Genomic DNA, 20,094 nt, shown 5'->3' with positions numbered 1-20,094 from the left:
TTTGAGTTTTTAAACTTTTGATAAAGTCTTCACTTCCAATAAGAGACTTTGGTCATATTTAAAGTTTGGTGGATGTGCTGAATATTCATATGAAACACAGCTGACAACACAGATTTTTATTTATAGCCAAGGACACCCATTAACATCTTCTATTTAGTGTGGCTGCATATTTAGTGCTTATTTTATATGTTTGTTTTCTAAAAGGGTTGGATCATCTGTTTTTATTTAATATGATGGGGAAGATTTCACTCATGTTGATTAGAGTGAAATCTACACCTGCAATTACACCTGCTCACTGTGAATGAGCAGGTGTACTCACTCAGCTCACAACACCTGCTCACTCACAGTTTGTGAGATAGCTATGATTTTGTCAGACAACTATGCTGTCTTACAAAAGCAGCCATTCTCCTTGAACCTTTTACAATTTGTAACATTGTAACCACAAACTTCAATACATTTTATTAGGTTTTGATGTTTCAACACAGGGCACTGAAAATGAGACATACTTTTAAGCTGATTGTATTAATAAAAATCAGGAAAATGTGTGAATTGAGACTTCACACATTTTCCCCATTTAGCTGGATTTCATCCCCCATGCAGTTGCAGGGGGATGGTATCTGTCACAAGGCAACACTGAGACACACAAACAATTATGCACACACACACACCATAGAGAAATTTAGAGAGACCAGCTAACCAAACATAAATATTTTAACTTGAGAGAGGGAGCTGAATTACATGCAGAAAGACTAAATAAAATTTTGTACAACTCATTTCTAACAGAAGTCACATAATTAGTAGCACCTGAAAATGGAAAGGGTAGGTCACACCTGTGAACTAAGACATAGGGTTAAGACATTGAAATACTTTCTTTGTAAAAACACAAAACAACAACAACAACAAATTTATTTAGCTTTTGCTTGGAAGTGGAGTCCAAGTCAGGACAAAATTGTTGGAAAGTTTGTAGTTTGTTGTGTCGAGTTGGAAAACACAAGGAGGTGAGACTATAGGAAGAAAGCCTGAAGTAAAACGCTGACCAAAGCCAAAGAGAAATTCAGCAGGTATAGATATTGACTGTTTCCCAAAAGGAATTGTGGTAGGGACTATTTTGCCCAGTGTTAGTGTAACAACATCAACAGTTTCTCCATCAATGTAAACAGCCTGAAGGAAGCAAAAATAAATGCAAAAGAAATATTAAAGCTGCAAGCAGCCTCGAACGGCCCTCGCAGCCAAGCGCCGCTCCGGCCTATTGCCACCGCGGGGTACGAGCAACCGCCGCCTCACGCCAGCCACCACAGAAGCTCTCACGCAGTTTTCAGCGCCTCCGCCCGCACCGCGGAAGCTGTTGCTCAGTTTCCATCAACGCTGCGCACGTGCTAAGACAGAAGTTGTTGCGCAGTCTCCGCGCCCGTCCACCAGGCGGTACGCATCTATGCGTTCGGCGGCGATCCCTCACAATGCAAAAAAATGTGGTATAGATTCATTGGTTTAGCGAGGAAATATAGCTGGCGGATTAATGTAGGGGGCGCAGTGTAGTCAAAATACATTTCAATGCTGTTTTTCTCTTTAGAGGTCAACAAAGGTCATACGTATCCAATTTGTCGCCAGTCCGATGATCCACGTGTCATTTAGAGCCGATCATATGCACTCCAGGGATGGAGTACCACTGCCTCCTGCTGGCGCAATACTGGTATTGCACTAGCAGTACCAGTATTTCGTCACAAGGTGCCAGTGGTACTCCATCTACACTGACCAAAGTGTGTTCTTACTTCGCTGTGTCATAAGTTTTGCTGAATGACTTTGTTTGTATTATTTCTAGCAAAAATGAATGAATGTTTGTACTTTAACCCACAAAATAAACTTATATATATATAAAAGTTATAATAATGTATATTTAAATAATTAATAACAACATAACCTATGGGCTGCTGTTTTCTAGGGGGCGCTATAGAGAAATTAGGCCACGCCCATCAAATATTGTGATGGATTCCTGTCGGGGAGTTGATGGGAATCCATCCTTGTGAGTTTGGAGCAGCTGGGCCCAAAAATGTGGAATTGAGAGCCAAACGTATGGCGATGGCGTTACAGGTCACTTCGCCACGCCGCCACGCCCACCTGCTCCATCGTAGCTGGTCGGGGTTGAAATCCTCAATACACCAACATGTCTTCAGTGTCTGGTCACAGTTTCATGTTGATGAGGTCAAAGGGGTCAGATTGCGACCATTCTCAGTAAAACATGACACTTCCTGTTCTCAGGTGGCGTGGTCTAAGTGATGTTATCATTCGACCATAGGGTATTGTAGGACACCCGATGATAAATCACAGAAACTTTGGTGCCTCTGTGAATTTCTGTGTAGGAGATATAGCAGTTTATTTTTTATGGGGAGTAGGTGAACTTTGACCCCTGCCAACCCCCCTTCAGCATACTCAAAAACTCACCGTTTTGATAACTTTAGATGGGACATGCCTTATGAACAGACTGACTGAGTTTGAAGCCGATCAATCGAAATCCCTGGGAGGAGTTCGATCAAATATGAAGGCTGTAAACTGCAAAAATGGGTCAAAATCCAAACTTCAATCTAAAATGGCCGACTTCCTGTGGGGTTTAGACCATGGCTCCAAGAGACTTGTTTGTAAGTCATGACAAGGTACACACGTGTACAAAGTTTCGTAATTGTAGGTTAAAGCATGGCTTGGGGCTGATCATTTAAAATTTTCTAGGGGGCGCTATAGAGAAATTAGGCCACGCCCACCAAATATTGTGATGGATTCCTGTCCGGGAGTAGATGAGGATCCATCGTTGTGAATTTGGAGCAGCTGGGCCCGAAAATGTGGAATTGAGAGCCAAACGTATGGCGATGGCGTTACAGGTCACTTCGCCACGCCGCCACGCCCACCTGCTGCATTGAAGCTGGTCGGGGTTGGAGTCCTCAATACACCAACATGTTTTCTGTGTCTGGGAACAGTTTCATGTTGATGAGGTCAAAGGGGTCAGATAGCGACCATTGACAGTAAAACATGACACTTCCTGTTCTCAGGGGGCGTGGCCTAAGTGATGTCATCACTTGACCATAGAATATTGTAGGAGACCCGATGATGATCAATCACAGAAACTTTGGTGCCTCTGTGAGTTTCTGTGTAGGAGATATAGCAGTTTATTTTTTTATGGCGAGTAGCTGAACTTTGACCCCTTCAGCATACTCAAAAACTCACCGTTTTGATAACTTTAGATGGGACATGCCTTATGAACAGACTGACCGAGTTTGAAGCCGATCAATCAAAATCCCTAGGAGGAGTTCGATCATATACGAAGGCTGTAAACGGCAAAAATGGCCTCAAAATTGGACCTTCAATCCAAAATGGCCGACTTCCTGTGATACTTGCACTATGACATTAATTGTAAATTTTGAGCGTCTTGGGGAGCTCTACAAGTGTACCAAATTTCATGTCTCTACGATGAAGTAAGTGAATAGCAAAGGGTCCTTTGAAAATTTGTAGGTGGCGCTATTGAGCCATTTCTTATGGGATTTTTGCGATGACCTTAAAATAATAAGAAACAGTACAGAAACAATAGGCCTTCGCAGCGCTTAGCTGCTCGGGCCTAAAAAGAAACATTCCAACTCTTCTTATCCTGATTGGACAATGCAGTGAAATTAAAAAAGTTATTAACATTTCTTGGATGTAATTGCATTAGATGACACAGCTGTCAGCTGATTTACCTCCTCTGAACAGCTCACGCTTGTGGGAAAGAATGAGGTCTGCATTCTTGCTTTTGCTGATACCAGGCCTCCAGCATCCAATTATTTCACATATTTAAATGCCTCCACAGCAAAACTACTTCAAAGGCCCCATTTGCTGCTTTCTCTCAGCGCAGGACGTGATTTCACTCCTGCATGCTCCTCCCTCTCTCCCAGTGCTGCTTAGAATGCAATTCACAGTCTAATAATGCCCCTGCCTCTTGTCGCCTATTACTCTAATCGGAGTGCCCAAATGCCGTGGGACAGGTACAACAGATGGGAGAAACAGCATCAGGGTGTCCAGACTTAAAGAGCTAGCAAACCCATCTGCTGGCAAATTGAGCTCACTGAATGATATTCACTCTCCCCAAAGCCGATAACTGCCTGGCTGCCGGACGTCACGTGGAGAAAGAAGCCTTATCCACTTATCTGCATCTGCCTTCTTCAGTTCTTTAAAAATCCTTTTTTGTGTGCAGCCATAATCCCATCCAAGCTCATCCATCACTGCCTTTGAGACAGTTTGTGCAGCAGCATGCCCCTAAGGCAGTGCAGTAATAAGGAAACTTTATTTTTTAAACACAGAACAGCCAACCAAATTTTATCTTGATTATTTTGTTCTCTCATTACACTGAAAAAAGTGAGTCACCCCGAAGGCAAAACAGAGTAAATCTGCCGTCTAGGCGCTTTAACAGCTTAAATATTTCTGTAAAGATGCACATTATGAAATAATAAACTGAGCCTCACTCCCTCATGTAACAGGATTTCTGTTGCAGTGATGCAACAACTATCCAGTAGTACCTTGCAAAAGTTCAAACTTTTTTACATTTTGCCAAGTTAAAACCACAAACTCCAAGTATTTTTGGTTGAGTTTCTGATGCAAATATTTTAGCACACTTGAAATAAGACAAAACTAGCTTACAAGTTACTGTTCAACAAGATATGTGAGCTTGTTTTTAGTAAATCATTCCTTGATATTGACAAAAAAGTACCAGTATGAGTGTAAAGCAGATCATAATGGTAAAGAGGAGAATAATCCTTGGTTTTCAATATTTTTCTAATTTAAAACTACAAATTTTAGCATGTATCATTTTTTTTAGTCCCCTTTACTCCATCACCCATAAATAAAATCTAGTGCAATTTGGTTTAACTATGGTAATGAAATTTGTTTGACAACCAGAAACATTTAGATGACAGAAACTAAAAATGAGGAACTCTATACTTTTTCATAGCAATGTATGACTGCATTTCAGTATTTTTTTTAATAGGTCAGACTTTGAAATGAGTAATTTAGTGAGAGGTTAGGATCTCTACATGTTATGTTCTTTAATATATAGCATTTCAATCATACAAATAACAGATAAAATTAACTCAGTCCTCTTTTTTTTTCTCAAATCACCACAATCCAACACATGAGACTACCAGGCAGTATTTCTTTTTTAATGATATTCAAATGCAGAATACAAGGAATGTTTGCAACATTCTGGTGTGACAACAGTGTAGCAGTGATGAAGTCACTCGAGCGGCTTACCGACAAATTAAGTGGGGAGAAATATCCTCTTATTAACAGGACAACGCCTAATGAGTGCACAACCATGGAGCAAAGCAATACGGATACAACCAAGAGTCATTACTACCATAATGAAATGTCAAAGACAACATGACTTGAGGTTACAAAGTACTGACCTCAAATTTTTACCACTCCATGTCTGTGATTTTACAACACAATACAGAAAAATAAAGCATCAATACAAAACACATTTATTCTTAAACTGTAAACTTCAAGAAATGTGACGGTGCATCTGCAGCCCAGATAAATCTGATAAACCTGGGAGCAGAAGCACATTTCAACAGAATCAATTTACACGGGACCCAGGCAGGCGATGCTCTCTGGAACCGACAGCAACCCCTCATCTGTCACTGTTCACTGCATAAATAAGTCAGACAGGCTGCTCCTAACAAAGAAAGATGCACAAGGTTGTATGTTTTAATAAACCAAAACGTCAAAAAGTTTAGTTTAGATGCATTGTGTCCACAGCTGGTAAAAGTCTTTCAAACATGTAAATACTTAAGACTTTTCACAGCTTTGCAGTTTTACTGCCTACAATTCACCATGTGAACTTTATACTGCACTGTTTAACTCAGGGGGGAAATAATGAGATTCTAACAGCTTTGATTGTCTCCAACATTAATCCTGAGAATTGCATATAAAGAGGAGGAAATGTCATCAGTCTTCTAATCTGTAGATAAGTTAAGATATTAAACCCTGGGTCAATGTCACTCAAAGACTTCTGCAGTGTTCATTCTAGAAGTACAACACACTCAGTAACACATTAGTGTGTGCAGTCATAGCAAAAAGGCAAAGTTCAAATAACATCAGCAGTACCAAATGTAACACTATAAGCTTGAAACCTCTGCACTATGAACACAAAAGGGGCCTGTGTGGCATCAGTAAAGACAGTTCAGGAGGAACATAAATACCAAATGGAGGCCAAAAGCTGAGTTAAACACCATCACACATCGTCTCTCCCTAATGATGTGCCTGCAATGAAGATGCAGGCACAGTTAATAAGGGAATTACTGTAGTGTTTCATGCCACCTTCAATGACATCTCTGTGAACTTATTACTATATTATTTGCTTTTAAATCAGCTTGCAATTCAAAAGCTGTTTGTTCATCTAAAATATACCAAAATTCTTCAATTTGACTCAAATCTTTATGTTCAAAGCACTGTGGTGAACATAAGCCATAACATTATCAATAATAATTTATAAACACTTGACATAATGTGATGTCTATCTAGAAAACTTCAAAATTTTAGTCTTTATATGAAAGACAGCTGGACCTTTGTAACATAAACTAGTCATGGGGATGAACTACAACTTGAAATTAAGACTTTTAATTATCCAATTCTTTTTTCAGGAGGCCTTGATTATACAGCATATAATGTCAATTACTTTCAGAAATAGAAATTAATTGCACTAGTTTGGGTTTTTCAATATAAACAAAAACTGAGGCATAATTCTGGCTTGAGATCTAACTATTCTTGGCAGACAGAGCTGAAATAAATTGACTGGTTTCTTGGCCAGATATTAAAGCACAACCTACAAAACTTTTATAGTTGACTTTGGGATTTTATTACCACCTTTTGTTGGTTTGGTTTGTTCGGCCACCCAAACTGCAGCATTGGTGTAAACACAACAAGCTAAAAAAAATGGACGTCAAAACGACCGGAAAAGACAAAATTTGTGCAAAGTACAAAAAATATGCTTGAAGGATTCGAGTGCGTTCTTTTTATTTTTTCTTTTTAAGTTCCCTTTAAATGATCGAGTATTATATATAAAACTTAGATAGAGGTGAGTGGTGGAATATTGTGATCCAAAATCAAAACTGGGTTTGGACTGGACACATTGCAAAAACACAAAATCCTGCCAAGTGTTTTTTTCTAATTTCTGGTGAAAATATCTTAGTACACTTCAAATAATAAAAACTAAAACTTTTTGGCGAAAAATTTGAGTTTGCCTTAAGTCAATAATTCCTTAATATTGATGAAAAAACAAAACACTTTGTTCTATGTTATACGTGAAATAATCTGCCAATGAAACTGCTACTTTTTCATCAATATCAGTGAATGAAAACAAGCTCCTTTTTCTTGCTGAAAAGTTGCATCTAAGTTAGTTTTGTCTTTTTTAAAGAGGACAAAGATATTTGTAGTAGAAACTAGACAAAAATACAAGTTTTTATGTTTTTGCAAGAACGCTTATAGCTTTAATAAGCTACACTTAAAAGGACAAATTAAATTAATTCTTCCACCTCTGATAAGAAGAGTAGTTAAATATCTAGTCAGAACAGAAAACAGTTAAAATCTAGTTGATGTTTCACTTTGTGTTTGTTAGCTTCTACCTGAAACAGTAGACATTACTTTTAAACTACTAGCGTTCCCCTAATTTTTTAAAGTCGCGCTGTTACGTACCATAAGACCCTCATATTCTGTTTTCCACATTTCCAAAGTACAAACTGATCAACAGACTCCATCTCAGGAAGATAGTCATAATGGCATCTGCATTTGATCATCTAAAGCTGTAGCAAACCACTTAAAACTTCAGCCCCACATCCTGGATTAATGACATTAGTGTCACTGTTGTTGTTTGCATTTAAGAGAAAAGGTAAAGGTGCTGCAGCACAGCAAGGAGTGTCTGTTTGCTGAAGGACAGATTCAAAGTCTTTCCAAGGCAAACAGGGCGGTGGCAGGTCTCTGTCTGCTGCTGCTCTCAGTCAGGTACGATATAACACAGAAGGACAAATTCCCAGCTGCAGATGCCCTTTTTTCTCATCTGGAAACACAGCGATCACACTTCTTCAAAGAAGGCCATCTGAGACATGTAGGCTGAGTTTCGCTGCAAATCAAGACAGACATAAACAATCTGAGAAAAACAAGCTGTGTGAAAACATTCATTCAGGAGGTTTTTATTATATGTAAATATATTGTTTTAAGTTTAAATCTAAAGATTTTTAATAACCTTCTTCATGCTGTAAAGGTTGATTGCTACTAATATTAAAACATATTTTAATGTAACTTAGAATTAGTTTTCCTAAGATTGAACCTCTTAGTGTCATTTTTATTTGCATTTTACACCTTAGATGTTATGATGTTAAACTATAAGGCATAATCATTTAAAATAAAATATTATTTAAAATAAAATTTAAAACTAAAATCTCTTTTAGCCTTCTGCTGGTCATGAGAAACCCTTTACTTTTTTTGCATTCATTTGGTGAATAGAAAACTGAGTTTATACATGCATGGTGTAAAAATGCTCTTTTTTTCCAGAAAAATGATATTTTCCATACTGTGTAGAAACTCTGGCTATATTCATAGAGATTCATTAAAAAAAGCTTACAATAGGAATGTACCGATTGCATTTTTCTGAATGATCTCTGATTACCGATCTATGAAAAGCCTGACCTGATGATTCCAATTTTGATTGATATCAATTTGTTTTGTCTGAAATGTTGCTAAACATAGCAAAAATAGATATGATTGGTTTCACATGCAAGTATCAACCGACCACCGATGTCCCAAAATTAAGAAAAACTGGCGCAACCCTATTTTAGAAAATAGTAAGGCAGGAAGAATATTTGAGTTTATTTTTCTCATTTACTTTCCTAAACATTCCAACAGTCCGATCCTCCCAGACCCCGATAATCAGAGTAAACTCACGTTGCTGTGAGGTACATATGCCGGTTCGGGGACGTAACCTCTGGCCTCTCCGGGGAGGCTGTACATGCTGGCCTGCTGCTGCTCCTCCAGCTTCAGAGACTCGATCTCCGACTTCAGCTCCTTCAGCTGGTCCTGCAGGTGTTTGCTCTTCTCCATGTACTCCAGCCTGTGTGAATGCAGCATCAGCAAACAGAGCCGAACACGTTTCACCTGTGTTTGAGTCGCCGCCTCACCGTTCTCTCTCGATCTCCATGGACAGCCTCTTCATGTCCGAGTCCTTGAAGTCGAGGCGTGACGACGCTGAATCATAGCTGAAGTCGGCTGCTTCAGGAGGAGCAGGCGGAGAAGAGTACGCAGCTATGAGCTGAAGGACACAAACACATGGCAACATACTTTCTTAATGTGAAAACTATTATGCTAGCATATGCTACACTTATCCTGAATGCAAATGAAAACACAGTTCTCTTATTTCTGCGCTGCAGATCAAAATCTGACTGAATGCAATATTTTTCCTCAAAACATTGATTTATCTCTTCTCATTCTTTCTCTTGCTAAGTTTTTTTACCTTCTAGTTTTTAGTGCAAGTATCTTATTACAGTTGAAGTAAGAAAAACAAACTTACAAGTAAGTTTTCAGCAAGATGAAAGAGCTTCTTTTAAGTAAATTATTCCTTAGTGATGAAAATGACTAGATCCACTAGCAGATAAAGTCAATTAACACGACATTTTCCCCATGTAATAAATGAAATGATCTGCCAACGGTATGCAAATCTAGTATATTTTCATCAATAGTATGGAATTATTTACCTAAAATAATGTCCTGTATCTTGCTGAAAATTTACTTTTCAGTTAATTTTGTATTAATTCAAGTGGACATATTTTTCACTAGAAGCTAGACAAACATACTTGATAAGATTTTGCGTTTTTGTAGAAACCCTGTTTGTTTACGTTTAAGTATTACTAGTCTTCACAGAATTTTTTTTTTCCTCTCTCTTTCTGTCATTTGCTATCTGGGGTTTTTAAAATCCCCGAGTCAGCTCTGATGAATCAGACTGTCTTCATTTTATAATTTCATAAATAACCACAAAAGCAGAACAACTACTCAAAGGCATCAGCTATTAAAAGAAGTGCACTTTGATATCTCAGAAAAGCAAAGTAATAACCTTCAAAAGAAAACAAAAACATCAACAGAGAAGAGAGAATGGAAACGGCATAAGAAGTGCATCATTAGTGCAGTACAGGGTATGTTGTTTTGGTGATTTCCAGGAGCTTCTGCTTGGCTCTTCGCTCAGCATCCTTTGCTTCTGTCAGGTCCTGCTTTAGGTGATCTGCTTCTTTCAGCCTGGAAACAGACGATGGCTTTATTAAGCACTGACAGATTGCTAAGACCGCTCAGCTAATCTGCAGGAAACACATCTGTTTGGTTCCCCTCGTAAAAATTAAAGCCTTAAAATAAAATTCCAATTAATTCCAGTACAATGGTTTATTAATTTTAGTGTTGACTATATTTAGGAAGTAGGAAAAAATTTGTTTGCCTCTACTCCCACCTTCTTCAAATCTAACAAAATTCGATCGCAGCACAAAGATTTTTGTTTGTGCTGCGATCATTTTAAAGATATTAATAGAGAAAGTTGCAGAGGTCTTGAAAGCAGAAGCAGCACAAACTAAATTTTTTGCTGCACACATGTAGCTGAGATGATTGGGACCAAATTTGTTTGATTTTGTAGATGTGAGCGGGACGGCTGGTCGACCTCTGATGACCTCTGGAAACTTCTGTATTGATATTTATGATGGCGACACAAATTTACATTTTTGCTGCACAAACGGAGAATTTCTTTCATGAGTTGTTAAAGTAATTTATCTAAAATCCTGAAAAACAAAATAAAATTAAAATTTTACTCAAAATAATATCAATAATATAAAAAAACATGAATGCCATAAAACGAAATATTTGTAGTTTTGTGTCTAAAATCGCAGATTTAATAAAACGTGAACACAAACGCGGTGCGGTTAGTTTTCAGTGCAGTTAGTTTGTGACACATCATGGATTATTAAAGCAGCTACTGATCAAGATCTTAAGAACTTTGTGGACTTATTGTCTGTACAAAAATCACCCAGACAATTCAGAGTATCTCTCAAATCTGTCCTAGATTACTTTTTAGGAAACAAAACAGTTTGTGGTGCAAAGATTCACTACAATCTGTGTTAAAAGATTGTTATTTTCCCCAAAAATATAAACAAAGCACAACTCCAGGCTTCAAAAAGCTTCTTCATTTAAAACTGAAGCTTATAAAGAGACACCACGAGCTAATATTTGTGATTGGACGGTTTCGTTCATAATCTGTTAAGGTAATTTATCCTGCCACTTCATCTTTTGTAAATAAATAGATACAAGCATGTAATAACTGGTACATTTGCAGAAAAGCCATGGAGAAAGTAATAATTAATTACATTAATTACAGCAAAACACTCGAGTAGCAATAGTAAAGATAATTTCACACCTCCTCTCAGACTGCTCCACCAGCTTTACAGCCAGCTGCTCCGCCTCCCTCATCTTCTGCTCCATCAGGCGTTTCTCCTCCTTGCTCTTCATGGCTGTGACCTCTAACCTCTGTCGCTCCTGCTCAGCCTCTGCAGCTTTGTGAGCCAGAAGCTTAGCCTCCTCCTCAGCGATCTGGGCCTTTTCTGCCAGCAGGTCTGCCGTCTCCTCAGACCGCAGCTGGATTGGGACGAACAAATGAAGACAGGAAATATCAATCATGACCCACGAATGTGATTTTTAACCATTTGGTTTGTCACGAATAGTTAGAGTCTGAAACATTGGAGCTCTCACCAGCGCCTCGTTAGCGAGCCGCGCCTCGTCCTGCAGCTGGAAAAGTCTTCGCTCCATCTCCTCTTTCGCCCGCTCTGCTTCCTCTCTCATCTGCTTTTCCCGGGCCAGGATCTGACGCTCCATCTAGATGAAGGAGAGAAATGAAAGAATTAAAAACCACAAGTGGACTGTCACAATTTAAACACTTTTCAAGTCAAAATCCAAAGCTTATTCTGGACTCAGATCACAGATTTACTCAGTGATTTGAGTAAATTAGTTCAAACCAGTGATTTGGACCATTTGTAAATTACAAAACACAAACAGATATTAGTTTTTAATACAAAACCGACAAAATCCACAAGAGGGAGAGAAAGCAAGAGGAGAATAAAAATATAACAAGAGAAAAGGGGATTAAAGGAAAGGACAACAAATAAAAGAAATAATTTATCAAAGAAAGAAAGAACCAAGCAAGGAAGAGGAGACAAAGAAGGAAGGAAAAAAGGAAGGAAAGAAGTGAGCATTAAAATAAAGGTGAACATAAGAGAAAATTACAGGAAGGAAGATAGGAAGGGTAGTGCTGAGGAAAAGACAGAAAAACAAGAGGAAAGACAGCAGGAATGACAAGAACAAGGAAGGGAAGGAGGAAGGCAGGAACAAATGATGGAAAGGAAATAAGAAAAAAAGACCAAATTAAGGAAAAGCAGAATGACAGACAATCAAACAGAGGAGAAAAAGCAGGAATAAAATCTAGAATCACACATTTCTTTTCCTAATCCTCCATCCGGTCTGTTAAAAACTGGTAAATTAAAATTTGTATTTTTCCACTCCAACCTTCTTGCGGGCCTTCTCCTCTTTGGCCTGAGCCTTCATCTGCTGCACCTCGATGGAGTCCACCTTCCTCCTCCTCATGAACAGATCGTGGTTCCCGATGCACAGCTGCAGAATCTGAAACACACAGAGCAGCAAGATCTCTCACTGCCAACACAGACAAATGATTTAGCTTTAAAAAAAAACCTACCAGCTTGTTGACACGCAGCTGAGACGAGTAGAACTTGAAGACATCTTTCTTCTTATCTAGAGGTTTAATTGTGAACTGCAAAAAGGGAGAACAAAAACTCTCCTAGAGTAATCCTAGCTTTTGAAGTAAAAACTCAGAATTTTTACTGAAGCATGGTTAAATAATACTTTATCAATTTAATAAAAGCAGTTTTCAACGGAAGAGGAGCAGAAAAACTAATTCAGAATTTATTTCTTAAGAGTTTTTTCTCTCTTTCTTCAGAATTCACCAGAATTATTCTGACTTTAGTCTTTCAAGATCAAAAGTCATTCTACTGGAGTGAAAAAAATCTGAAAAACAAAAAGGTTCAAATTCTGAGAATAAAGTCAAACTCCTAATGCTGCGTTCTCACTAAAAGCGTTTTGACCATCAGGCGTGTCTGGTTTATCTTCAAAGGCCATGTGGTGATAGTAATGTGACAAAATCTATTAAAAATTAAAATTGTTTCTTTAAACCTATAAAACCTGATTAAAACTGTCAGGACTCACCTCCTTCTCGCTGTAGGAGATATTCCGGATCCCACTCCAGGGGAAAGACTTGTTTGGGTTCAGTTTGTTGTTGGGGTTGTAGATATGGAGACCCTGAGCGTCCACACCCAGTAAAAGGTCTGTGTCTCTCTTATTTTGCTGTGCATTGAACAGTATTAAAGGTAAGTACTTTTCTAGCACTGTGGACCGTTTTAATAGTGGTACAGTCATCAACACTCACAGTAATGGCAAAGTAGCTAACACCGTACATTTCGAGGTCCTGGGCGATCTTCAGGTATTCCATCTCTGCTTCGTCTCTGAGCAGAAAGAAGAATATCGTTGAAATTAAAACCCAGACTTTTAGTAAATTGTTGTTAATTTGAAGGAAGTCAGCCGTACCTGGCGATGCCTCTGTGTTCGGCGTACCAAGCTGTAATCTTCTCCTCCCACATGTCCGCAGTCATTTGGTACTGCATCAGAACCTGAAACGTTCCCAGGAAAAACAATCAGGAATCTAACAAATTAACCTGTTTTCACTTAAGTTTGGACGTAGCTTAGCTTAGCATGCTTACCCTTTTTGGCAACAGTTCATCTTGTGCAAGAAAACCTGGCTTGTGAAAGTTTGGATCATAGTCACCGTACTGGGATGGACATTGAGAAATAAGAAAAAATAAAAAGCATTAATGTGGCTCTTAGCCATATTCCTATATATAATTTGCCTTTTAATTAATTGCTGTATCGTCCCAGAATATAACCTGATAACAAGTGAGGCTGCGGCAGCAGTCATTAAAACGTTTTTGATCAATTTCGAGAAGATTTGCAGTGAAATCAGAAAAAAATATGGAGAATTGTAAATTCTGTGTGAATTTTGCAGATTTGTGAAAAACTCGAAGAACTTATTGATGTGACGTGGAGTCTTGAGCGCCACATAAAAAGCTATGGAGGGCCAGATTTGGCCCCCAGGCCTTATGTTTGACATATGTGGGTTAGCTGCTTATACCATTCATTCAATAATTTTTGATCTTTTAATAATTCCAGGATGTAATGATGATACAGAAACAACTTCAGATCATTTTTAAAACAAGAACTGATTAAATTCATTTAAATTTCCTCTGTAGTTTCTTCTAATCCAAATATACAGTACAAATTATTTATACTTATTTACACTATTTATACTTATATTAATATTATCCTATAATCTTATGCTTTGCCTTTTTACCCATCAACAAGCTTCTTCGCTAACAATTAAGCAGAAGCTTAATTGCATTATTTAGCAGCAAAGAAAACAAAAATGTTGGGAGAGTTTCGGTAAGCCTTTAGAACAAAAAAATCAAGCATGCAACTGTTTTTTGTTTTGTTTTTGCTTTTAGATTTCATTCTTTATCTGTTTAAATGGACATAGACAGGATCTGCACAAAGAAAAGCAGTTTTCACAACTCCAGCTCCTGGTTTCAAAGAATGTTGACAATAAAAATATTTCTGCACTTCATCACAATATGAGCAATATATAATATTTATTTCTCTACCCTGTGACCACAATGCTGACATTGCCTTAGTTTATCTCACCCATACTGACAATGTGCTGAAAAGCTAAATCTTAAAAAAAACACTTTATATAAAATCTACCAATTTGGTGGGAATTTGTTACAAATGAAACTTGCTAAAGAATATTACTCACCCAATAAGTTGGAGTATTTATATACCTTTAAGCCTTATTTACATGTAATTTTGTACATATTTTGTATATTTTATATAAGACAGAACATTCAAAGAACTTTAAATTTGCTAACTGATCATCAGCATTGAGCCTTTATTGTTTATGTCTCAAAATATTTGAAATTTAAAAGTAATGCTTGCAGCTTTGCATTGTCCTCCTACCTTTGCCTGGACAGCATAAGAGGCCAAAAGCACTGAAGCTTCAGGGGAACAGAATATCTCTTCATCTAGTATCTGTTTTTTCACCTGAAAATAAGAGTTTCACACCAAGTTTGTGGCAATTTGCACAAAAATACACAAAATGCATTATATTTTTGTTGCTACCTGTAAGAAAAATAGGTGTTGGGTGATTTCTTGGACCAGTTCTTCTTCAACTTTCTCAGGGAAGAATTTTGCGAGAAAGTGAAATGTTATGGGGGAATCCTTGGGAACCTCCTGATCCAGAACCTTGATGGAAAAACAAACATTAAGAGGAAAAAATTAAATAATGCTGGGCTCAAATAATCAATCAATAATTTTCATTAGAAGTAGCAGCTACTGTCAGACTTTATTCTTGCAGATGAAGCGCTTCACTCACCTGTTTCTCCTGTTTAAGCCAGGCGTAGGTGTCCTTCACCGTGTATCTGAGTCCAAAGAACCAGGTCTCCCTCAAACCGACGGTGCGACAGACCAGGTCAAACAAATCTTTACCTTTCCATTTGACCTGAGACAAACAGAGCGACGTTTAAACTGTTTTCCTGCTGTTGCTTTCTGAGATTTTCAGGAACAAGCAGAAAGAAGCATCCAGTGGTACTTCTGCCCCCTGCAATATATATTAATAGCTTTTCTTGTTTCTGCTTTTAACAAAATATGTGTTGCAAAAAAGTATAATAATAAGTGGAATCATCACTTAAACAGATAAATACTTGGCATTAAGACATCAAGTACATCTGACTTTAAATATCAACCACCTCAGTTAAAAAAATTAATTTTTAACTTTTTTAAAGCCTACTTGCTTTAAATTAAATACTTAAATTGAAGTAGCTTAAAATGTGTAATCACTCAAATTGCAAATGCAATAGTTAATTAATTGCATTTGAATCAAATGATAAAGCAAGTGATTCAAAAACGCCTTTGGCTGCTAAATTATTGACTAAATAGACATAGGAGCTCAACAACAAAGATATTTATTGTCTTCTTGTGGAAAAAACAATATCTAATCTGTAGTAACAGATCAGGCTTGAGACTCTGGCAAATGGCAAAGAGCAAAATCTACCTACAATGAGCTCTGATTTGGAGCTGCAAGCTCTCACAATTTATAGGACTCTCTATACAATGTGGTCACTCTCTGGCCCAGAGCCAATTCCAGTCGAACAGGTTAATGCACAGTCACTCTTAACAGGGTATAGAGAATGCAACATCCATTCTTAGGGTAAGTTAATTGTTCAGATGATAAACATCTTTGTTCAAAAATAGGTGCATTTCCAAAAATCAGGTTTACTAATGGAACAATTTTGCATAACAAGAACATTATCACTTTGTACGTGCACTCAGCACGTAGCCTTAGCTTGTGACAATTAATGGAGGAATTTGTTAAGCCTTAGGGTTTATTCCATCTCACTACAATTACCTAACCTGTTTATTGTTATCTGTTAACAAACACTGGCGCCTGATTTAGTTACTGACAACCTACTGAAACTTTTCCAAGGAGAGGTCAAAAGGAAACCTATCTAACTGATTCTTTAAAGACTCCTTGACCTACATGGTTTAACAGACTAAACAATACTAGCGTTAAATGACTAAAGAATTAAAATAAAATTCTTAAAAGAAATAACACAATTTTTACTTGACATTCTGTCATTAAGGTTGTTCACCCGAGTTTCTGCAAAGTCCATTCGGCTTTCAAATGTTTCAAGAGCCACCTGATCATTCTTGTCTTCTCAAAAAAAGTGGACTGTGTTATTAGCATTTGGGACGTCTGTGCTACTGCAACGTTTTTAGCACCGAGATGCTATTTTAGCTTCAATAGCTTCACTGACAGGCTAGTTCCTGGTAGCACAACTTGCACAAACAAACAGTCATGTCCTGTGTTCAAGTCAGAAAATTTTTCGAAGCAAACCCCCAGTGGGCCAAGAGAAGCAGCTTTGTTGTCCATCGATGTTATTTGTGGATGTCGCTTGTGCCTCAGAGTTTTGGACGTGCCAGAAACACAAGACGGAGGTTCCGGCTCTGAACGTTTGTGTGTAAAAAATATTAAATAAGCTGCATGAAAAAAATTTAACACGTTAAAATCTATTAAATTAATTGATTAAAATTAAAGTGTTAAAGTCACAACAGTAAAAAAAAAATAAAGTAAAATTAATTTAAGTTTCAGTTTTATTAACATTCACAAAAATATGTGAATGTTGTCTCTGTTCTTCTTCACTTAAATAAATATCTCTTCTTTAGCCATTTCCAATTATTCTTGCATTCCTAAGTGATTGATGTATTTTTATTATTTTACAGTTTTGCTTCACACATTTTTTGTAGATTTTTTCTTAAGAAAACCCTCCCAGCTGAAGATTATTATCTTCATCTTGTCTTCATGTAGAAAGAAAAATATTTCTTAGTTAGTACAGACTAATCTAATGTTTTGTTGTCCTGAACTTGTAAATAATAACCTAACATGAAGTTCGACTTAAAATACGATGAATGAATAAAAACTAACAGAATGTTTTTTTCAAGTGATGAAGCAGCAGGAAAACAGTGGATAATGTTTTATTCCTTATTTCTTTCCAAACAGCAGACAGATGTTTGTATCTTCCAGCCAGATAACAGCTCAGAGTCAGACTGTGAACGTCCATCTTTAACTGATCACAAAACGAGATGAGTCTGGACCTGCGCAGACACAGAAGTCTGCAAAAACCATTTCCCGAGGCCAAACCTGACTAATACACTTCCAAGAAGATTATAAGTCATGTTTTGAGAGGTGTGCTTCATTTTTTATTACGACAAGATTGCTCGTCTCTTTTCAATTTTCTTTTCAAGTGGATACTTCTGTGCAGCTCATGACCAACTCTGTGTAGTGCAAAAGGATTAATGCCAACCTTTTCTTTTTCACATTAGAACCACAAACCTGAATGTTTTATATTGAGATTTGAGGAAGGAAGCAGCAAACATGGACAAGAAATCCTAACAGAAAGTTAGATCCAAATCAGATGGAATTAGTGCTATTGTGAAAAGAAAAACAGGGAAAAATTGCTCTCTAATTATGACAAAAAAAATTGTTCAATAAAACATTGCCTCAGGGGAGAGAGAACATATATGAGCAACAATTGTCTAATTAAAAATAAATAAAATTAAACAATGTATAACTTTCCTTCCTATTTATTTTTGTGCTATTTTGTATTAGTCTATCACTTCAGTCTGACACCTGGACCTCTTTAGATCCAAAAAATACTGAAGAATTGAACAACATTTTAAGTTTTCTCACCATTAACTGCATTAATGGTGAGAAATATTTTGATTTTGAAAGACTTTATACTTTGTCAATAGGCTTCAAAGTACTTGCTTTTATTGACATTATTCCATTGAAGAATATGTATTAAACCTAAAACCAACATTGAAAGTTGTTCTTTGGTTTAAAATGTAAATAAATTGCTGTAGTAAGTTTTCTAAAACCATAATGCTGATCAAAATGTGTTCAGACAAACAAACTTTGCTTAGCTGGACCAAGAAGAAATTGTGAAAACACTTCTACATCAATCAAATTTATTTGTTTAGCGGTTCATAGTGTTTTTTTTTTTTTAATAAAATCATAAAAACATCATAAATACAGTCACCAGCTGTGAACCCAGTAACAGACATTATGTTTTAATATGTGCCGACATCAAAATCATCAATAAACATGAAATAATTTGGTTAATTTTCCATTCAGTATGGCTCAAAAGTAACTCAAAGCAGGTGGGCTTTAGTCTTGATTTACAGGAACTCAGTGTTTCGGCTGTTTAGCAGTTTTCTGGAAGTTTGTCCCAGATTTGTGGTGCATAGAAACTGAATGCGGCTTCTTTTTAGACCTGTGAAGACACTGTGCCAGTTATCAATGCGACAACAGATAAACATATGAATGAGTTTCTCTAGATCTTTCTGGTACATTAATCTTGGAAATGTTTGTCAGAAGGCTGACTTTGTAACTGTCTTTATGTGTTTTTGACATATTTCGGGCCTGATCACTAGTTTTACTTGTAATAACTGAAGATGTGTGCCGACAAGATCACTCCTCTTTGATAATAACTTGTTTTGTTTCTGTTCAGATGGATAAAGTTATGAAATTATATATCAAACATTTTCATCTCATACTAATGTTTTTGTTTCTTGTTTTTAATTTACTACTTTTTGTGTGGGGTGTGCAACTAAACATAAAGACAGACAAAAAGAGGTCGTAGAAAGAAATCCTAACCTCACAGCTGAACTCCATCTCAGCATCCATAGTAACGACTTTAACTTTGAAAGTCTTGGGTTGTTTCTTCTTCAGTCCAAGGATCGACATTTTGATAAGTGTTTCCAGATTGGAGAACTGTGGAAATAATGGATTGCGTTTAAGGAAGCACAAGTGAATCCCAGTGTAATTGTAAAACAATTCATATCAATAACACATAATACGCCTCAAAAACTGATATTTTCAGTCGATTTCACACAGAAGAAGAGCTACTTGGAGTTGAGAATAAAAGCCATTAACGTGTGGATGAGGCCTAATTACCAGGGCGCAGAGTTAAACTTGAACCCGTCCAGCAAGCCTGAGGGGAGGATGGGCTTTGTGTTTGTGTTACAGCGACCAATGCTAAGCTAACGTTCCTCACTAAAACTGCTACTTTTTCTAACGGTTAAGACACAAACACCGTCCATAACAAGTTATAACAACAGCGAAGCTTTAGCGAAACCGCCATAGTGGACATGTATCTGATATATTTGTTCATAAAGTTAGAATAAAACTTGCTAAAGCTGTCGGGTGCTACGTGTTTAGCTTGTTAGCAAACTGTTCAGAATCATAAGGAGTTTCCAGAAGATTTTTGTTTTGACTCCCAGTCGCTCTACAGGTGGGAACATGAACTGTTTCGGCTGTCAGGAACGCCA

General features: G+C 37.2%; 1 protein-coding gene across 1 annotated transcript; it reads right to left on the bottom strand.

Moving 5' to 3' along the window:
* Positions 1 to 5,153: 5,153 nt before the first annotated feature.
* Positions 5,154 to 20,029, bottom strand: nf2b (NF2, moesin-ezrin-radixin like (MERLIN) tumor suppressor b). Its single transcript, XM_055051548.1, has 17 exons — positions 19,721 to 20,029; positions 19,421 to 19,537; positions 15,581 to 15,706; positions 15,328 to 15,450; positions 15,166 to 15,249; positions 13,860 to 13,928; positions 13,687 to 13,769; positions 13,529 to 13,604; positions 13,309 to 13,446; positions 12,782 to 12,856; positions 12,595 to 12,708; positions 11,785 to 11,907; positions 11,453 to 11,670; positions 10,191 to 10,293; positions 9,186 to 9,316; positions 8,953 to 9,118; positions 5,154 to 8,131 (listed from the first exon to the last, which is right to left on the bottom strand). Exons 2-17 carry the CDS (start codon positions 19,508 to 19,510, stop codon positions 8,084 to 8,086), a joined length of 1,767 nt encoding a protein of 588 aa, XP_054907523.1. The 5' UTR covers positions 19,511 to 19,537; positions 19,721 to 20,029; the 3' UTR covers positions 5,154 to 8,083.
* Positions 20,030 to 20,094: the final 65 nt, after the last annotated feature.

Source organism: Poeciliopsis prolifica, unplaced genomic scaffold (assembly GCF_027474105.1).
Source record: "Poeciliopsis prolifica strain line A6 unplaced genomic scaffold, Auburn_PproV2 SCAFFOLD033, whole genome shotgun sequence".
NCBI classification, from domain to species: Eukaryota; Metazoa; Chordata; class Actinopteri; order Cyprinodontiformes; family Poeciliidae; genus Poeciliopsis; species Poeciliopsis prolifica.
The sequence above is the reverse complement of the archived record's forward strand: the minus strand, read 5'-3'. Positions and strand labels throughout refer to the sequence as shown.

Coding starts and splice junctions, on each gene's coding strand:
- nf2b (XM_055051548.1), bottom strand. CDS start 19,510: ATGTCGATCCTTGGACTGAAGAAGAAACAACCCAAGACTTTCAAAGTT. Junction 15,707..19,420: donor AGATGGAGTTCAGCTGTGAG/GTTAGGATTTCT, acceptor TGTTTGTCTCAG/GTCAAATGGAAAGGTAAAGA. Junction 15,250..15,327: donor AACACCTATTTTTCTTACAG/GTAGCAACAAAA, acceptor TCTTATTTTCAG/GTGAAAAAACAGATACTAGA.